This window comes from Colias croceus, chromosome 29 (assembly GCF_905220415.1).
Source record: "Colias croceus chromosome 29, ilColCroc2.1".
In the NCBI taxonomy this organism is placed as follows: Eukaryota; Metazoa; Arthropoda; class Insecta; order Lepidoptera; family Pieridae; genus Colias; species Colias croceus.
In genome coordinates, this window is record NC_059565.1 from 2632730 (window position 1) to 2652259 (window position 19530).

General features: G+C 32.2%; 2 protein-coding genes across 6 annotated transcripts in view; one reads left to right on the plus strand and one right to left on the minus strand.

The window, feature by feature from the left end:
• Positions 1-10469, plus strand: part of LOC123704323 (juvenile hormone esterase-like) — a 31770-nt gene extending 21301 nt beyond the window's left edge. For all 3 annotated transcript variants that reach the window (XM_045652652.1, XM_045652653.1, XM_045652654.1), the window contains 3 exons: positions 910-1057; positions 6731-7980; positions 8405-10469. In XM_045652652.1, the coding sequence (XP_045508608.1) occupies positions 910-1057; positions 6731-7980; positions 8405-9185 (2179 nt within the window). In that variant the 3' untranslated portion in view covers positions 9186-10469. The remainder of the gene's footprint in view (positions 1-909; positions 1058-6730; positions 7981-8404) is intronic.
• An 87-nt stretch (positions 10470-10556) lies between these two features.
• The window catches only part of LOC123704283 (fatty acyl-CoA reductase wat-like), a 43231-nt gene continuing 34257 nt past the window's right edge, over positions 10557-19530 (minus strand). For 2 of the 3 annotated variants that reach the window (XM_045652592.1, XM_045652593.1), the window contains exons 10-14: positions 18736-18861; positions 17899-18018; positions 16570-16699; positions 15677-15804; positions 14611-15042 (exon numbers count right to left, since the gene is read on the minus strand). In XM_045652592.1, the coding sequence (XP_045508548.1) occupies positions 14955-15042; positions 15677-15804; positions 16570-16699; positions 17899-18018; positions 18736-18861 (592 nt within the window). In that variant the 3' untranslated portion in view covers positions 14611-14954. Of the gene's footprint in view, positions 10575-14610; positions 15043-15676; positions 15805-16569; positions 16700-17898; positions 18019-18735; positions 18862-19530 lie in introns of those variants that run through there. The other variant, XR_006753108.1, reaches the window with a different exon arrangement.

Consider the following 19530-nt stretch of genomic DNA (forward strand, 5'->3'; position numbering starts at 1 on the left):
GTCTTTGTCTCCTAAACCACAGATTTATTATTACAGATGACATATAATTACTTGTTATTAATTTTATGTATAGACCGCTCAATCTAGATATGCAGAAGTATAAGAATCCCATCTTTTTAATATTATGTTTTTGGAATTAAGACGAGAACATTAATGGTGCATATACACAATCGCGCGAATAGCGAAGTTATGAGCGAACCGAATAAAGAACACGCACGTGTAGGTAATCAATCCACTCGCTTTTGGGCGCTTTTCCACTAATCGCTACACATCCTCACACATTATTTGTGGAAATGCACTCGAAGACGAGTGAACAGTGGTTCGCATCCACATTCGTACACGAATGTTTCGTCAAGTCACAAGGCGAATAGTAACAAATGTGTAAATGCACCTCGAAATACATAGTAGACGTAGTATTTATTACGTATGTAGATACGTAGAAATTCCAACGCTTTCTTTGTACATGAATGTCTAATCTGATGCTTAACTAATTGCGTCCGTAAACTTATTTTGTGAAGCGGTTGTATTTGTTTGCAAAACTGTTATGATCTTTCATTTGTGGGATTTGTCGACGGTGAATTTAAGGTCTCGGGGCTTCGGTGGATTAAATATTTGTCCAATTATACAATATACATTATAAATAACAAGCGATATTGACACAGCGATAGAAATACATCTATATTTTTGCATATCTGTGTTAAGCGTATGCAAAATGCATCCAACTCTTACGATAAATCAGTCGATTAATTAATAGCCTAGACAGCCTACAGCTTCGATTTTTAATTGTCAGAATGATGATATCCTCTGCAGCGTTAACGATTATATATGTACACTCAATCTTTTAAAGCCTATTTCAGCCCCTTTACCATAACATTCCCTGCTAATACTTAAAGGTTTATTTCTTTCCAGCGGCGGCAGAATGGTCGAAACGCCAATAGTGCGAGTGGCTGAGGGAGAGCTGCTGGGCAGGCTGGCCAGTACGCCAAGCGGCAGGAGCTACTATAGCTTCCAGGGCATACCGTATGCTAAGCCACCGCTGGGCTCTTTGAGGTTTAAAGTGAGTATTTAGCTTAGTGGATGGTTTTGTGGGTTGCCATGGTGATGGATAAACAATGTGAGTGGGAGGAGCTACTACAACTTCCAGGGCATACCGTATGCTAAGCCACCGCTGGGCTCTTTGAGGTTTAAAGTGAGTATTTAGCTTAGTGGATGGTTTTGTGGGTTGCCATGGTGATGGATAAACAATGTGAGTGGGAGGAGCTACTACAACTTCCAGGGCATACCGTATGCTAAGCCACCGCTGGGCTCTTTGAGGTTTAAAGACTAAGGGTGCTTTTCCACCAAAGCTGTGCGAGGAAATGTATGGAAGATATTTCACAGCATCGCATCCTCGCACGACACTATTGGTTCTTTAAAAATACATTCGTCGCTATTACATCCTTGCACATCTCTGGTGGAAACGCAGCCTTATACAAAACCTTGTATAGTGTGCTTTACTAGAGGAACTATTTTTAATTAAATTTATTTTAGGGCCGATTTTTCAATGCTTGGATATAACTTATTCGTCGAATAATGTATTAAACTACCATTTTAAAAACGTATTCTAATTGCCCGTATTTGACAGTTTACGTGACATTTTAATATTATCGTGTAATACGTCATTGGACGGATCAGTTTTAACCAAGCATTGAAAAATCGGCCCTTAAAGTACTTACAGTATCTTACCAACAACCATCAAGGAAATAATATCTTATAAAACTTAACTTAAGGCTTAAGTAAATTTTAATATGTACTCCAAGCCTTGTTTCTGCGAAATATCCAGAATTCTTATTAATATTTTTCGATAAAACAGATGTGTTAATATTTAAACCACATTTTGTTGCTTTGTATAATCTTCATCTAATATGGTACTTCAAAGGCATATCCCAACATAACCAGACCATAAAGGTACAAGTAGCTAATGTAAAATTCCATAAATAATAATAAACTTACCCGAGCTAGAGATCGATTTTTATGTAGTCTGTTAATATTTACGTATATTATGTCTATACTAATATAAAGATGAAGAGTTTGTTTGTTTGAAAGTGCTAATCTCAGGATTAGTTCTTACTACGATTATGGGTACGATTTGAAAATTATTTCAGTGTTCGATAGCCTTTAAATCAAGGAAGGATATATATCATCATGCTAAGACTAATAGGAACGAAGGAATGTGGGTAAAACCGCCGGACACAGCTAGTATATAAAGTTGAAGAGTATGTTTGTTTGAACGCACTAATCTCGGGAACTACTGGTCCGATTTAAAAAATTCTTTCACTGTTGGATATGTACCTACGGGATCCCTGAATACTATAGAGTTTAGACTATACGGGGTGTCCCACCGTTGGTATACTAAGCTCAAAGGAGGTTATAGTTTTGCTGAGAACGTAAAAAATACTTTAAAAATTCCAGACGCATTTTTTTTTCAAATAGATGAATTCTTAAAACTCTACCTATGTGTACACCCATAATAAGCAACCCGCGCCTAACTTTGCCATCGCACGTAAGCTATCTTTTAAAATTATGTTTTCATAGACAAAATGCTCACATTAGCGAAGCGGTTTAAGCTGGCTGCGCGAAGTTAGAGAAGAAAACATGGATTTTAAGGAAAAATTTTGCAAAAAATTTTTAACGTAATTTTGTTGTTTAAGTAGTTTTTACTTGATCAGTGTATGCAAAACTACAAGTCCCTTCGCGCTTAGTATACCGATAGTGGGACACCCTGTATATGTACCACAAGCGAAGCCAGGATGGAACAGCTTGTTTTGCTTATAAATTGGCAATCTATTTGACAAAACAGGTTTTCTAAATTGTACTTACAAACCGTTCAATCTGTATAACTTTTATGGAAACAAAAGTAACATTTATATGGATTTAATCCTCCGATACGAACTGTCATATCTAATTGTGTTACTAATGCCGTTTATCGTTCATTTAGAACGTATTAACTACCTACTATAATAGTTACAATTTATTCACATATGTCTGTTATTTTCGGCCGAAGTAACGGGCGAAAATATGTTTTTTTTTTGTCGTAGTGAAAACGTATAAATCCATGTCAATACCACGGAGGCCATTTCACTGCAGTTTTAATAGACTTAGTTCAGTAAAGTCTAGACGGTAACGTGGCTAAGAGAAATTTCGACAGAATCTTCTTGAGATACTGACGATTTTTTAGTCTGTGGTCCAAAAAAGAATGGGGACGTCAATGTCAACAGTGACCATGATAAATATTACCCTGTAATCGTTAAGTGTACACGGGCACTTATTCTGTAACTTTAAACTGATAAAGAACCTTACTTAAGAAGTAAAAAGACAGTAATCACCTTTGAAGTTATTTCTTTAGGCGCGTTGAGAGTAAAATTTCAAGGTCGCGTCATGGCAATACCGTCACGTCATGGAGTAAGGAGACGATTTTGGTATCATTGAATCTTGCCAAAGAAGTTTTCTTCTGACACGTGTGCTCGGCACACACTTTTTTTTGAACAAAACGAGAAATATGTAAAAAGGAAAGTTCTAATCTATCGATTTTCAACCTGGGACTCATAACCTTGTGCTCAAGGGAGGGGGTGAGAGCTTGCCGTTAAAAGGGTTTAGATAAACATAAAAGGGTTGAGTTAGAGGATATATAAAATATAATTTATTAAGAGACTAGCTGTGCCCCGCGGTTTTACCCGCAGTGCTCCGCTCCTGTTGGTCTTAGCGTGATGATTTATAGCCTATAACCTTCCTCGATAAATGGGCTATCTGGCTAAATATAACAATTTTTCAAATCGGACCAGTAGTTCCCAAGATTAGCGCGTTAAAACAAACAAACACTCTTCAGCTTTATAATACATATTAGTAATTAGTAATATAGATTCAATTTTCGTTCAGGAAATATTTACGGATGACAAAAGACAAACAGCACTGACTCTTTCCAATTTATAATTACAGAAATAACTTACTCTATTTTTCTTTTCCATTTGATTTTAACTCTTAATGCGTTTTTCTACTTTTTAGTATCATCGAAAATTTATTCGTCTTTATTTCTTCCTAGGAAATAACTTAACATTTTGGCATAACACACGTGAAATTTTAAAAACCCCCTTTATCATATAAATTGATACCATTGCATGTTCCAGCTTCCGACACACATTGTCTTTGGAACAAACCCAAATATTATAACTTGTATGTCGAATTGCCAAAACCTCAACCTACTTACCAACGTGAAGTATAGATTTTTCTATATTATGTTGGCTTCGTACTCTGTTGAAAATGAATTTTTCATGTTACCTTGGACTATGGAATTCTATTACTGCGTAATAAGGTTTAGATTTAAAGATTTTAACACATTATAAATGGTTTTATTCAATGTATTAGTTATCCTACTTCTGTACATACAGAAAGCGTGGTCTCAGACTGATTAAATATATTTTAAAACTAGATTTCCGCCCCCGGCATTGCTCGCGTTTCGAAAAACTCGCATAGTTCCCGTTCCTGCGAGATTTCCAGGATAAAAAGTAGGTAGCCTATGTCTTATTCTGGGTCTTCAGCTACCTACATACAAAATTTCATTGTAATCGGTTCTCTAGTATTTGCGTGAAAGAGTAAAGAACATCCATTTATCCTCACAAACTTTCGCATTTATAATATTAGTAGGATATAAAATCGAAGTGTAGTAAAAAGTATTTAGAGACAAAAATACTCGAATAAAATCAAATATAGTAAAATTGGCTGTCTTTCCTGTTGTTCCTGTTGTTTCACAAGGATATCCTTGTAGATGACACCGTTGGTATTTGAAGGGTATTTGTTTGGAAAACTGTCCAATTGTTAATTGTATTTTTCCTTACGCTAAAAGGAAATAAAATGGAAGATTTGATGATTTAAAAGAGCTTTTAAAGCATCCTAGTTAGTTCGATAAATATAAAATAGAGTTGTGTCTTTCCTACTAAATATTTTTACAGTAAATCTGATAATATAGGTAACTAGCTTACCGCCCGCGGCTTCGCCCGCTTTAAATTATATACTAAAACCTTCCTCTTGAATCACTCTATCTATTAAAAAAAACCGCATCAAAATCCGTTGCGTAGTTTTAAAGATTTAAGAATATACAAAGGGACAGAAAAAGCGACTTTGTTTTATACTATGTAGTGATGATGTTTATTCCTAAATCTTCATGAGGTAAAGAAAATGTTTTTTTTTTTTGTATTAGATTTAGATAATTAATAAATCGATACAGAATATCGTCATCGTAAAGATGTAAGCATAAAAATAATGCAATTAAAATTCCTAATAGATAAAATTACTAGTATAGTATAATTATCTGTGGATTAAAGATAAATATAGTATTGTACTCTTTATCTACACATTCTTTTAATATATCAAACAATGGTTTTCATTAAATATTTTATCTGTACAAATATTAAGCTGAAGAGTTTGTTTGTTTGTACACGCTAATCTCGGGAACCACTGGTCCGATTCTTTTTGAAGTCGGTTGATGGTATAGACCAGCAATATTTTAATTGAACAAATCTATTATAAGGAATAATACTCATAAAAACGCCTTAAACATGAAGAATGCAGTGATAAACAAATGTTTCTTCTAATTCTCGGTCCACCTAAAAATTTCAAATGGTCATTCTTTATCTGTTTTGTATGACTCACGACAAACACAGTCATAGATTGGTACCAATGAATTAAACATATTTTTCACATGTGTATTATTTATGACTCCGACCGTGTCTAAGGAACAATACTCGGAATTTGTAACAGATTATTCATTGATTATTTTTTTTTTAATTGGAACACGTATTTGGTTAAAAAAACGTTACCTATAGGTATAAGATTGAGAAGAAACACATCCTACTTCCTACTAATATTATAAATGCGAAAGTTTGTGAGGATGGATGTATGTGTATGTGTATATTGTATGTTTGTTACTCTTTCACGCAAATATGTACTACTGAACCGATTACGATGAAATTTATTATTTTTAGTTTAATAGCTTTAAAATTGTTATTTTCTCCTTCTTCAATTACTACTTCAATTATTTAAAACAAATAATTTATTAAGTGAACTTTCTTTAATCTTCTTTCATTTTGGTCAAAACGACGATGATCTCTTTGATTCTTGCCGATGAAGTTTCACATCTAACACGTGTGCTCGGCACATATGCTGTTTTATTCAATTTTGGTTCTTCCTCTTACGATTGCTTAAATCGAAATCACCTGTTCTGCATACAAACTGATCGAGAGAGTGTGAGAAATGTTAGATAGCGAAATTTATCAAAAGATAACGTGATCAAATAAGACGTGTGATAAGTTTTGCTCGAGTTTTGTTGTGTGATAGCTGAGATCGTCGTAAAAACCCTGTCGTAAATATAATAAACATCGATGATGAAGAGATTATAAATTATATAATGTTTATAGTCTAAGAAGTTATTTACATCATAATTATGTACTTTATTATGTTATTAAGGTTATATTTTTATGTAGTATCCATCTGAAAGTTTATATTTAGACAATCAAATCGAAAGACAGAAAACTGAACCAAAATCTCGAATACCTTAAATATCTTTTTTATAAGCATCCACTTCAAACTTTGCTATGTTTGTTTAGACTAGCAAATCGCAAGACGTGGAAAACTGAACAAAATACCCTTAATATTACCTTATCTTTGTTTTAATTTAACTTCGTGCTATCTATTTCAGGCCCCTCAACCACCAGAGCCATGGGAAGGTGTGCGAGACGCAACAGCAGAAGGCAACCTTTGCCCCCAAATAGATTTAGTATTCGAAAAGACATATGTAGGAGACGAAAACTGCCTCTTCCTCAACGTATATACTCCAAATTTAGACGGGGAATTCCTCCCAGTCATGTTTTACATTCATGGAGGCGGGTTCCTCTATGGTTCAGGCAGTTCTGCCTACTACGGGGGTGATTACCTCGTCGAAAAAGATGTAGTCGTCGTCACAGTCAATTACAGATGTGGTGCTCTTGGTTTTCTCAGCTTAAACACGCCAGAAGTTCCCGGAAATGCTGGTCTTAAAGATATTGTCCAAGCGTTCCGATGGGTGAAGGAGAATATAAAACATTTCGGGGGTAATTCGGGAAATATAACCGTTTTCGGTGAAAGCACGGGAGGAGCAGCGGTATCCATGTTAGCAGCAAGCCCTCTAACCAAAGACATGTTCAGCAAAGCGATCATTCAATCGGGAGTAGCGTTGAACAAATGGGCGTTCCAGAAACATCCAATCAAAAACGCTAGAGCGCTTGCGAACGAACTAGGCTGTGAATCCACGGACCTTAATGACATTTTAGAGTTCCTCACCACCACGCCTGTGAGAGATATCGTGGAAGCGAACGTCAAAATGAACGGACTGGATCTGTTCTACCAAGAAGGAACTTTCCTCTTTAGCGCAGTTGTGGAAAAGGAGTTTCCAGGTGTCGAGGCAGTTTTTACAGAACCGTACCTCAATATACTAACGTCTGGTAGACTAGCGAATATCCCCATAATGATTGGATCGACGACACTCGAATATAACATAGAAAGAAAAGACTTACAAGCGTGTATTCCAGAGGAATTCAACATAGAGAGAAATTCAGAAGAGGCAATAGAACTCGCGAACAAAATTAAAGAGTTGTACTATAAAGGTGAAAGTGACTTTGAGAATGGCCATTTGCTATCTGACTGCTTGTTCAACATAGACACGCATAGGTTCATCCAGTACTTGGTAAAAGTGTCAACGAAGCCAATATATTATTACAAATTCGATTATATAGGCGAGTTGAACTGGTCTATTAAATTGGTGGATAGCTATGGGGTCAAGCGATCGGGGCATATGGATGAGTTGGGATATCTGTTCAAGAGTGACATGCATGCAGATATACAACCTACAGCCCAAGATATCGAGATGAGAGAACGGATGCTGAGATTGTGGACCAATTTCGCGAAAACTGGGTGAGTTTTTTTATTTAGATATATTTTCTTTAGTAGGTTGTGTCAGTTAATATATGAATGAATTAAAATTTATGAATTACTGTTGAATTAAATTGAAATTAGATAGGTAAGTGAAAATATGACATAAATTAGAATTTAACAAGTGAGTCAACTAGGTAACTCGAACTCAAACATTTATTTATTCAATTAGAATACTTTTAGTAGCAATTTCGAATCGTCATTACATAAGTATTTTTAAAATTTACCACCGATAATGTAATGATAATAACTGCAGTGAATATGTTGAAATTAAAAATAGGGTCTATTAATTTCATGTTCAAAAAACGCTTACCATTATTGTCATCATGTGTTGTATTTTCATCAAAAACATATTAAAAAGAAATTTCAATAAGATTTTAATGAAAATAATTTCATATTTTTCCAGGAATCCAACACCAGAGCAAAACCACTACATTCCCGTGACATGGCTGCCAGTCACTAAAGACAATCTCCATTACTTGAAAATTAGCAACGAATTGTCTATGGGAACTAACCCGGATAAGGAAAAAATGGAGTTCTGGGATGAAATGTACGCAAAATACTTCAAAATCTGGAACCAAGCGAACAACGAAGAAGAAACAGAAGTGATTGAAACACAAAAAGAAGAAATAGATTTCAAAGAAGAAATTCAATTCAATCAGGAAATAAAAGAAACAGAATTTAAAGAAGAGATTGATACGAAGCCAATTATAGTTCAGGAAATCATTCAAACGGTCACCACTGTGGAAAATGACAAAGAACCAGAGACATTGATTGTCGTAGAAGAGAAATCTAACTTGCAAGATATAGCGGACTTAGAGCAAAAAGTCGAAGAAATCCATGCAATTATAGATAATGGAGACGGTGAAAACGTCATAATAATAGAAGAGAAAATAACAGAGCCTGTTGTAATCGAAAATAACACGGTGAAAGAAGAAACACGAACGGTTCGAGAAATTATGAGCATTTATAAGGAGACGCATACAGAAAATGGCTTCGATGACCATAAACTAAACGGTAACGTCGAAAGGAAACCAAGGCCGTCGAATGAAATAAAAATGGTCCAAAATAGCAATATTAATCCTAAAGATGTCGTCCGAGCCAACGATCCGCCAGAAGACGATTTGCCCAAAAATATTGGTGTCAATAAATTCGTCAATTTCTTCGAATCACTCGGAAAGAAGTAAAGTTCCTAATTTAGGACGCGAGCGGTTTGAAACAGTTGTTTAGTCATATATTGGAGTAAATTTTTGGTGTCAAAATTTGGTCAAATTTTTTCAAAATATATTGGTGTAAGTAAAAAAAAAATGTCAAAAAATCATTGTGAATCGGTGTTAAATGTGTTTCGTATAAAAATTTAAATATTAAAAAAAGTTATGTAGAATTGTATGTAGTTGTTGCGATGTTTAATATTAGGAATTTTCTTAAGGCCCATTCAAACTAGAGCGGCATCCCGATGGCACGCGATTAAATCTCTTACGTAGTATATTATAGAGACTCTAATCGCGTACCGATTAAAGTACGGTAGCGAACAGCCGTTTGAATAGGCCTTTAAACTGATCACACCGCTCGTGTAGAATAAACTATATTTGAATAAAACCGTTTATGTGTATATCTTGTCAAATTTAACGTAAAAACTTATATGCTCACTTTTATTAACTTTAGACTATATAAAGTACGTAAATAAACTGCAAAAATCCCTATATTTATCGATTTGTGGTTATTTTAAACACAATTGTAAAAAAAAACTATAAAAATATGTTGTCCAAAATTTTTCAAGTCTATCGAATTTTCGAGATTTCCAAATACAAACATACGAAAATTTGATTTTTAATCATCAACATTTTCAGGTGCAAATGGTTTTATTTTAAAATATAGATTTACATTCCATATTTTATTTATACACGACATTATACATTATACTTATTTAATTATATTTTCATATATAAATTCATTTAATTTTAAAATAAATTAAAAAATTTAATCAGTAAGTTATATGCAATGAACATTCCATAGTTGCATTTATTTTATTTTTTGCATTTAATTATCTGTTTCGATTGTTAATCTGTGGATTTACACACGTTTTTATTAATTTTTCGTATTATTTGAGTTTAGTATGTTTTTTTTTAATTATGATTTAAATAATCAATTTTGTTTCTAAAGTCTATCAAAATAACTCTTAAAATGTGAAAAATGAATTAATTTTCGAATAATAGTAATAATTTGTCAAAAAAATAGTGTGTAAAAACACCTGCATATGAACAGAAAATTTCTTATGTATTATTTTAAAATGTTAGTATGAGTGATGTCTAGTGCCTTTCTAATGTAAAATATAAATTTTTCCTTCTAGTCTTACATGCGTTAGCAACTTTTTATTGATTTAACTTGAAATCCTGTACATTGTTATATATTAAAATGTTTTTGGTATGAGTTTAAGATAAAAAAATTGGTTGCCTGTAAAGTCGGTATACGGGCGAAAATTTTACGTGACAACGACTTTTTATGTCTGTCTCTCTCGCAGTTTCTTGAAGTGTCACCCGGCAAACCAATTTATAAGACGTTGTCACGTCAAAAATAATTTTTGTTATAAAATTGAGATGAAATTATTATTTTTTTCATTTTGTTCTTAATTTGTTAGTAAATAGTTGCTAACGTGTGTATGATTTCTATTATAAATTATTTTGGTTATTGGTACAAATGTAACAATTACGTCAGACGTATGTATGTTGATTCTTTGATAAATTAAATTTTTGTTGATTCTATGTATTATTTATTGATTGTCAAAATTAAAATCGACTTTTTGGTCAGTATTCATTGTAAAATTATTTTTTGTAAACAAAAAAATCAGACTGTTATGTACTTATTTATCAAGAAATGGATTGTGCGAGAGAGACACTATTATGTAATGAATTTGTTCTTGTTGTTGTCTCTTTCTAATGTGTCTATGGTAAAAAATAATATATAATACGACAAGGTTTTTTGACATATCGAAATATTTATTTGAAATGTATGTAATGTGTTTACAACATTCCTTAGTAACTAGTTTTGACAATGTCTCGAATGTACTACACTATCATTCCGCTCCGGCTTCACCCGTGGTCCGTATAGCCTATAGCACTCAGGGATCACGTACATATGCCACGGTGATTTTTTTTATTGGTCCATTAGTTCCCGAGATTAGCGTAAACAAACAAGCACTTTATAGCGTCAAATATTATCAAATTATCATTTTTGACACATGTCAAAAAGCCTTGTCGACCTTAAAATATTTTTAAACTATAAAAAGTTGTATAGACTTCGGTATTATCTGTCGCTTATAATAAAGTCTTGTAGATAGATATAAACTGTGCCAATAATATAACGACATAGATATTATGTTTCAGTTTTATTTTTAATTTAAGTTGAATAAGATGTGTATTTTTATATAATTATTATGAATAAATGTAAAATGCAATGTGTGGTTTTTATTTATCTCCCCTAAAAAGAAGCTTAATTTAGTACTTTGTCTCTTAAAATAGACATACCTAGTATAATTATAACATTCTTAAAATCCTATTAACATTGTAGACGAGAAAGGGATATATGGATGGATGTTAATTTTAAAAAATAAGCAACTGAACTGATATTATAAATGTCAGAACAATAGAGCATAAACATTAGAAGATACCTATTGAAATTTATTAGTCTAGGTAACTTAGATTACTTGTTCTATGGTACCTACCTACATACTTAGATCACATGAACATATAGTTTTTGCATAAGCACTTTACGTAAAAATACTCTACATACCTAATTGCATAATAAATATTCGGGTAAGTTTTACGCATTACACTGATAACTTAAAAATATAAAATATTTGGGATACATTGATTTCTAAGAAAGGATTTGAATACCCACGCGCCGATTTTTACCATCCGTAAGCGTATTTTTCATATAAACATCGTATGCAAAAACTTAATATTCCTTTGAGCCATATTACACTACACTACAGAATAATAACTAACCACACGCAGGACACTGTGTATCTAACAAATAACTATGAATAATTCCTGTCCTCTGGGAGTTCTGGGACCAATAATTGCGTGCGCTGTTTATGCCGTAGGGATTACACGAATGTAGTGTGGGATTGTTCATTGTTTGCCTTCAAAATAATGAGCTAGAAATATAACTAATATATATAAAAATAATTACTTTCACATTGTCTAGTTTTTACCTAAATAAATTATATAATTATTTAGAGAAAAAAAAAACAAATATACAAGTAGTACATATTATCTCTATGTACACAAGTGATAGCTAATTGACAATTAATTAATTTTATCTAATTGTTATTTACATAATCAATTTAATTGGATTAATCTTCATTCATGGAAAAATATACACCGTTATCATTTTTTACGATCCATGTAGCTATCAAATCAAATTTGATCAAATCTTATCTGTAGATAGTAAATTATATTTGTAAATTTCTTTTAATCGATTAGACGTGTGGCCGTGACTTCGTGCATGGTCACCTTTTATTAGTAAGCTTCGTGTAGTTTCACATATTGACCATTGTTCCACATTTTGAGAATTATGTTATTAGTGCTTGTTTTCTACATAGTATTCTCTGTCCCTATATTCTTATGTCCCTATTTATGCTTTTAATGCGTTTTTTTATAGATAGTGTGATTCAATAGAAAGGTTTGAGTATAATAATTATAATTTATTATTTAATAGTTTTTAGACAAAGCAGGTGGAAAGCTAGAAGGTACACTAAAAAGAGACTTGATGCACTGTTTCTCATCTTTTTTCTGTGTGTAAATGGTTCCACCCGATAGAGGGCGCCAATGTCTAGTGTAAAAGTTATACATATGTATATAGTTTCTAAAATATATAGGTTGCAAGCTTGGTTGCAAGCAATGATATTGTTTTAAGTATAAAGGTGTAAAAATTTTACTTAAGTTGTCTCTTTTCGCTGACGGTCGTTTAATTGATATAAATGTGATATAGGTAAGTGTAAATGGTAACCCATCTACACTTTTTAGTTTTTACTAATTATTATTATACTTAAAGTATCGATTAATTAGTGCGTGTATAACCAAAAAATGAGATGTGATGTTAAATGGCAAATAAACATTAAGTAACTAAAAGAGATTTTAAGTGCAGGTATGGCTATTTTAGAGTGCTACAGATTTCATGAATTGCTATTGTAAAAATTTTATTTAAGTATGTAAATAAATTCAAAAGTAGGTAAATAAAACGCAGACGTTGTGTGATTATTCATTTATTACGTACATCTAAACACTATTTTTACAACTATAATGTACAGATATGTCAAATTCGTATATCCATGGATTGCTTTTAATTTGAAACCAACCCGTGAAACCGAATGAAAAAATGGTAAATGGCGCGAATAACGTAAAAATTAAAAAAATCTTCAGTTCTTTTTTTTTTTCATAAAATAGTATTTTGATTTAAAAAAAATCAAGTTCAAAAAAAAAATTTTAACTTTTACATTATTCACGCGTTTTTACAAAGAAAATAAAAGGAAAATAAAATATAAATTAATTAATACACCCAATAAAACACCAGGTACAGATCATTCAAAAAACGAAATTCGTAGAAACAGATAATACAAAAAATTGGTTTCTAAAAACAACCTTTTTTAAAAGGTTGCTTTAACATAAAATTTCATAGTTTTTAACTTTTTAATGAGGCTGAATGATCATTCAACATTAGACTAAAATACGATAAAACTAAATTTAATAACTACGGTACATTATATACACATACATGTTTAATTATTTTGGTTTTGTTCGTCTAAAAACTTTATGTGAATATAAATTAATGATTAAAACCAGCGATGGGTCCACTAAAAATACCACAGCAAAAAATCAATGTCTTTTTTATATTTTTAACTTTTAATAACTATGGTTTTAAATCTAATTTCTATTGTCTTAAAGCTTATGTCATGTTGAATTGCTCAAGCTACGACTAGTTGTAAATGAAATGAAAATATTTTAATATATTTTTTTAGATTTGGCGGGAAATAAAAAATAAATACAAAAAAAGCGCGAAAACGGAAATTATTACTCATAAAGGGAATGTTGCCAGTAGGTATATTATCCATATTTCAACAAAATCTCTTGATTAAAATCTCATCTTAAAAATACTTTAACAATATTTTTTTTTTCTAATTTAAATGATCCTTCATATTAAAGACCTTTGGCCAATAACTGTATAGCACCGATGAATGAATTTAGCATAGACTATATTTAAAAAAAATGTGCAAGAATCTAATTTTTTTAGCTGTGGTTTATCTAATTATTTTTATGAGCATTGCTTAGGAGTATTGTGACGTCATAATTAAAAAAGGAATGTCAATGGTAACCATTTTTTTAGTAGGTACAACCATGGGTACAACTAAAGTTTTCGTAAGGAAAAAAAATATTTTTTGTCGTTTTTTCGCTTATAATATCGAAAAATAAAATAAACTATAAAGAATATTAGGACGTCACTAAATACTCAGACCAATTGACATATTTCTATATATTTATTATTACATACTCTAGTCTCTAGGAAATTATATTATTATTTCCTTTGGGTAAATTCACGCTTCTACTGACAGCACCGGCATTATATTAACCGCCATTGCTATAACGAAAACAAAATTTAACAATTTATTTTATTTATATTGTTGTTTTTTTTTTCAAAGTGGTAACGGCTCGATTTTTGTGCGTATTGTGCGTAAAATAGGTTATCTTTATTTCATATTTGAATACAATGTTATAGATAATAATTACCAACTTTTAACCATACTAAAAAAATTCTGCCTTCATATGTTGACAGTTCTGAATAATTTCAATACATTTAGAAAAAAATCATTTTTATACATATCGAAAATAAAGTTTCCTAGGGTTTAAACCGGCGCTGTCTTTTAGTATATATTTAATATTTATCACGTTATTTTAAAACTAAAATAACCTTGATAACATCGACCATAGACAATATATAATGAACACGTAGAAAAAGAGCCTAACTATCTGGTGGAGATAGTACAGTCTGAAACAAAGAGAAAACAATTATTTTACCTATAAACTAAGATAAGAAATAAATAAAAGCGAATAAAAATTGGAAAAACGTATCATAATTTTTTCTGACAGTCTGGAGTTCAAATAAACGGTCTTATTACTTGTTTGTCAGACTGTACAGACTTTTAGACGATACTTTAGAACGATATCAAACATAATTTGACGGATTCTTTAATGTATTAAAATTTAAAAGTCCTATGTCCTCTAATGCGGTAAGGGGCAGATGCATTATACATCTGTTTCACTAATCGATTTTCTTTAGGGACAAGTAGGTGACCAGCCTTCTGTGTCCTGCCAGACCGAGTTTTTTTCTTCGTCTCCACCGGGAATCGAACCCAGGCTCCCTCGGTTCTAAGCTCATGCGTCAACCATTTAATTTCTTTAATGTTATGCTTACTGCAAAATTTTCATAACAGTTTTTTTAAATGACTTTTACCATATACATATATTAGGTAATCGTGTTTTGAAAGTCAAAAAAATCACGTTCCCTAAATCATTGTTACAATTAAATCCCGCTTTAAATCCGTTATAAACTCTGCCTATACAAAATCATTGTCAAAAATCATATTTTAAACCCTTTTTATCCAAAAAATCTGTTTCCTCACCTTTTCCACTTAATCCTAGCCTGTGGCAGAGTATCATCAGATTCCTTGAACAAATACCGTCTAATGCCGGCGAGGTAATTGTCAAAATATAACTCCCAGTCCATGTGTTTCATGCTGAATGGAAATATCTAGAAATAGATAAATAAATAATTACATTTAAAATATATAAAAAAAATAATTTGTCTGGCAGAAATCGTTTACAGCGATAAGACCGCCCTCTATTCATGTTATTACTTGTAGCTCTTAGTTTCTAATCTTGTACCTATTTTGTGTGCAATATAAAAAAATATCATTCATAATTTTTTTATATAAAAAATCATAAAATAATATTATATAAATTCATGAAAGAACGCTTTTAATATTAAATAAATGATCAATTATTAAAAAAGAGCGTGTATGCCGGGCACACGTGTCAGAAACTCAGAACGCGACCTTGAACTTTTACTCTCAACGCGCCTAAAGAAGTTTCACTTCATTATGTGAAAAAGTGAAAACAGTATTTAATTTTAACTTATTCAATAACATAGATACCTAATATTTCAGATCACTAAACTTACAGGTAAAACTAATGACACTAGGTAATGCATTTACAGATAAAACTAATCTATACTAATATTATAAAGCTGAAGAGTTTGTTTGTTTGAACGCGCTAATTTCAAATACTACTAGTCCAATTTGAAAAATTCTTTGGGTGTTGGATAGCCCATTTATCGTAGAAGGCTATAGGCTATATCATCTCACTATGACCAACAGGAGTGGAGCAGTGCGGGTGAAACCGCGTGGCACAGCGAGTTTACAGATAAAACTAATGTTTACTAATAAAACTAAACAATAATACTTTTACAGGTAAAACTAATGACACTAATACATTTACAGATAAGATAAAATATTACCTGTTTATCTAAATCAGATGTATTTTCCCACAATCGTCTTGTCCGTTGGTTGCAAAATGTAATTTCTTTTGTAGAGAAATAGCAGATTACGGATGAGAATTTGTGTATCTTGCGGTATACTTTTAGCATTCTGTAATTATTAAAGTAAAATTTAATAATATTTTTGGAATAAGTATTAAATCTATGTAAATACAGGGTGTCCCACTGTTGGTATACTAAGCTCAAAGGAGGTTATAGTTGCATACGCTGAGTTCGTTAAAAATACTTATAAAATTCCAGACGCATTTTTTTCAAATAGATGAATTCTTAAAACTCTATGTGTACACCCTTAACAAGCAACCCCTATTTTGCCACCCGCACGTGAGCTATCGTTTAATATTATGTTTTCATAGACAAAATGCTCACATTAGCGAAGCGGTATATGCCGGTTGCGCGAAGCTAGAGAAGAAAACATGAATTTTCAGGAAAGAATTAGCAAAAATTTTTTGACGTAATTTTGTTGTTTAAGTATTTTTTACGTGATCAGTGTATGCAAAACTACAAGTCTCTTCGCGCTTAGTATACCAATAGTGGGACACCCTGTATAAGGAGTAAACAGGTAAATTTTAGCCTGGTTTTATAGGAGTAAATAATAGAAAATGTACTTAAATATTAAACTTGTTAAATGTTTTTTTTAACCGGGTAGAAAATTTTTCAATGGTTTTTTATATGGCCATTTCAGTTGATGTTAGATAACTGCCATTAAAGTTTTATACATATAATATATACTAATCGGTTATTATACAGGGTTAATACTTGTAAAACACCAGCAACCTCGCAGGACAAGATAGCTAACATCATAAGTAACAACATTTGTTCTACGACTTTTGATAATTTGTTAGATTTTATTTTCATACAAAAATAAATATTAATTTAATTTTCTGTTTGAATATTATAAACTCTACGCCTCCCAAAAATTACGTAAACTAGAAGCGAAAGAGAGGGGGAAGGGGGCGTCGCGTCGTCCTTTCGATAATGAATAGAACATAGACTTACAAATGTTAGGAGAGTATAAATAAAGGCTTAAAAAATCATTTAAAAATAATTTATTGCGTTATGCCAAAAGTCGTAGAACAAAATATGTTGTTACTTATGACGTTAGCTATCTTGTCCTGCGAGGTTGCTGGTGTTTTACAAGTAACCCTGTATAAATTTTTAATATGATTTATTTTATTTTTTATTTTTTAGTTAGGAGTTTGATTTTGAGTATGACTTTGCAAGTCCGAGAATAATAATTTTGAGTTTGAATTTTTTATTTATATATTTAATTAATAAAATTAATATACTTACTGAGGTTTCCTTCCAACACAAGACGCGAGGCCATCAACCAAAACCGCAGGAATCAAATGCAGGAAAAATATGTATATTTGGTTCATAAGAGCTGACTTGTTCAAAGTTAGTGATATGTACCTGTTAATGTTAAATATTTGTATATAAATATAGGTAACTAACTTTCCACCCGCGGCATCGCCCGCGCAGTCAAAGAAAAACCCGCATAGTTCCCGTTCCCGTGGGATTTCTGGGATTGCGTCATTTTCCCGGGATAAAAAGTAGACTATATCCTTTCTCGGGTATCAAAATATCTCCATACCAAATTCATGAAAATTGGTTCAGTAGTTTAGGCGTGATTGAGTAACAGACAGACAGACAGAGTTACTTTCGCATTTATAATATTAAGTATGGAAAGTATGGATTATTATTGATTATTTCATATGAATAAAATGAGAAATATTTAATTACTTGAATAAATACTAATATTATAAATGGAAACGTCTGTCTAGTAATAAATAAATAATGTTGTTGATGATGAAGATGATTATGTTAACTATGATGGTGATGACGATTATGAAGATGATGATAAATATAAATAATACGACGATGATGACGTTTCTGACGATGGCAATGGTAGAAACGATGGTGACGATGAATATAATTATTGATAAAAAGATGAAGATGTTAATGATGATAGCGATGATGACGACGACGAATATGATGGTTATGATGGTGACGATGATAACGATTATGATGATTACAACGATAGTAATGATGACGATGATGGTAACGTCGATGAAGATTATGAAGATGATGACATTGATGATGAAGATGATGATGATGATAAAAACTTACCACACAGCATTAGACAAGGGATGTCTATCGATTCTCGCCATATTTTGTCTCATGAATTCTCCCCAAGTGATTTTATTTTCAACAGAACTGACGTAGTTGAAAATTGGCGGTTCTGACGGTGGTGATCTAAATAAAATAGTTTTATGTATTGATTTATTATTATTGTGTATATAAATAAATAAAAATTATGAAGAATGTTAAATTGTATGATATATGTTTTTATAGCAGTTAGTAAAATTGGCTAAAAAAGAAGCCTAGACACACAATCGTGTTCTAAAATTGCCTGCAAAAAATCTGCCTAAAACAATAAATTTATGGGTTTTTGATGTGAAACTTCTTTAGGCGTGTTGAGAGTATGATTTGAAGGTTGCGTTATGGCAATACCGTCACGTCATGGAGTAAGGCGAAAGCCCCAGGCACACGCTGGCTGTTTGTCACAAACACCGCAAACACCAACCACAATCCCAAACACCAACAACAATCACCCAACACAAACACTAAACAGCCATCCACATGCTTGGCGAACGTTCATCATTCCGAATCGGCAAACATGCATCTTTTGATCTGGCAAGAAAACCGACACCGATGCCGAACACTGCCCAACACAAACACAAACAGGCAAACAACGACAAACACCCATCCACACGCTGGCTATTTGTCACAAACACCGCAAACAGCAAACGAAGTCCCAAACACCAACCACAATCACCCAACACAAACACCAATCCACACGTCCGTGTTTGCTGTTTACTGTTGGCTGTTTGCCATTGATTGTCAAACGTGTGGATGGGGCTG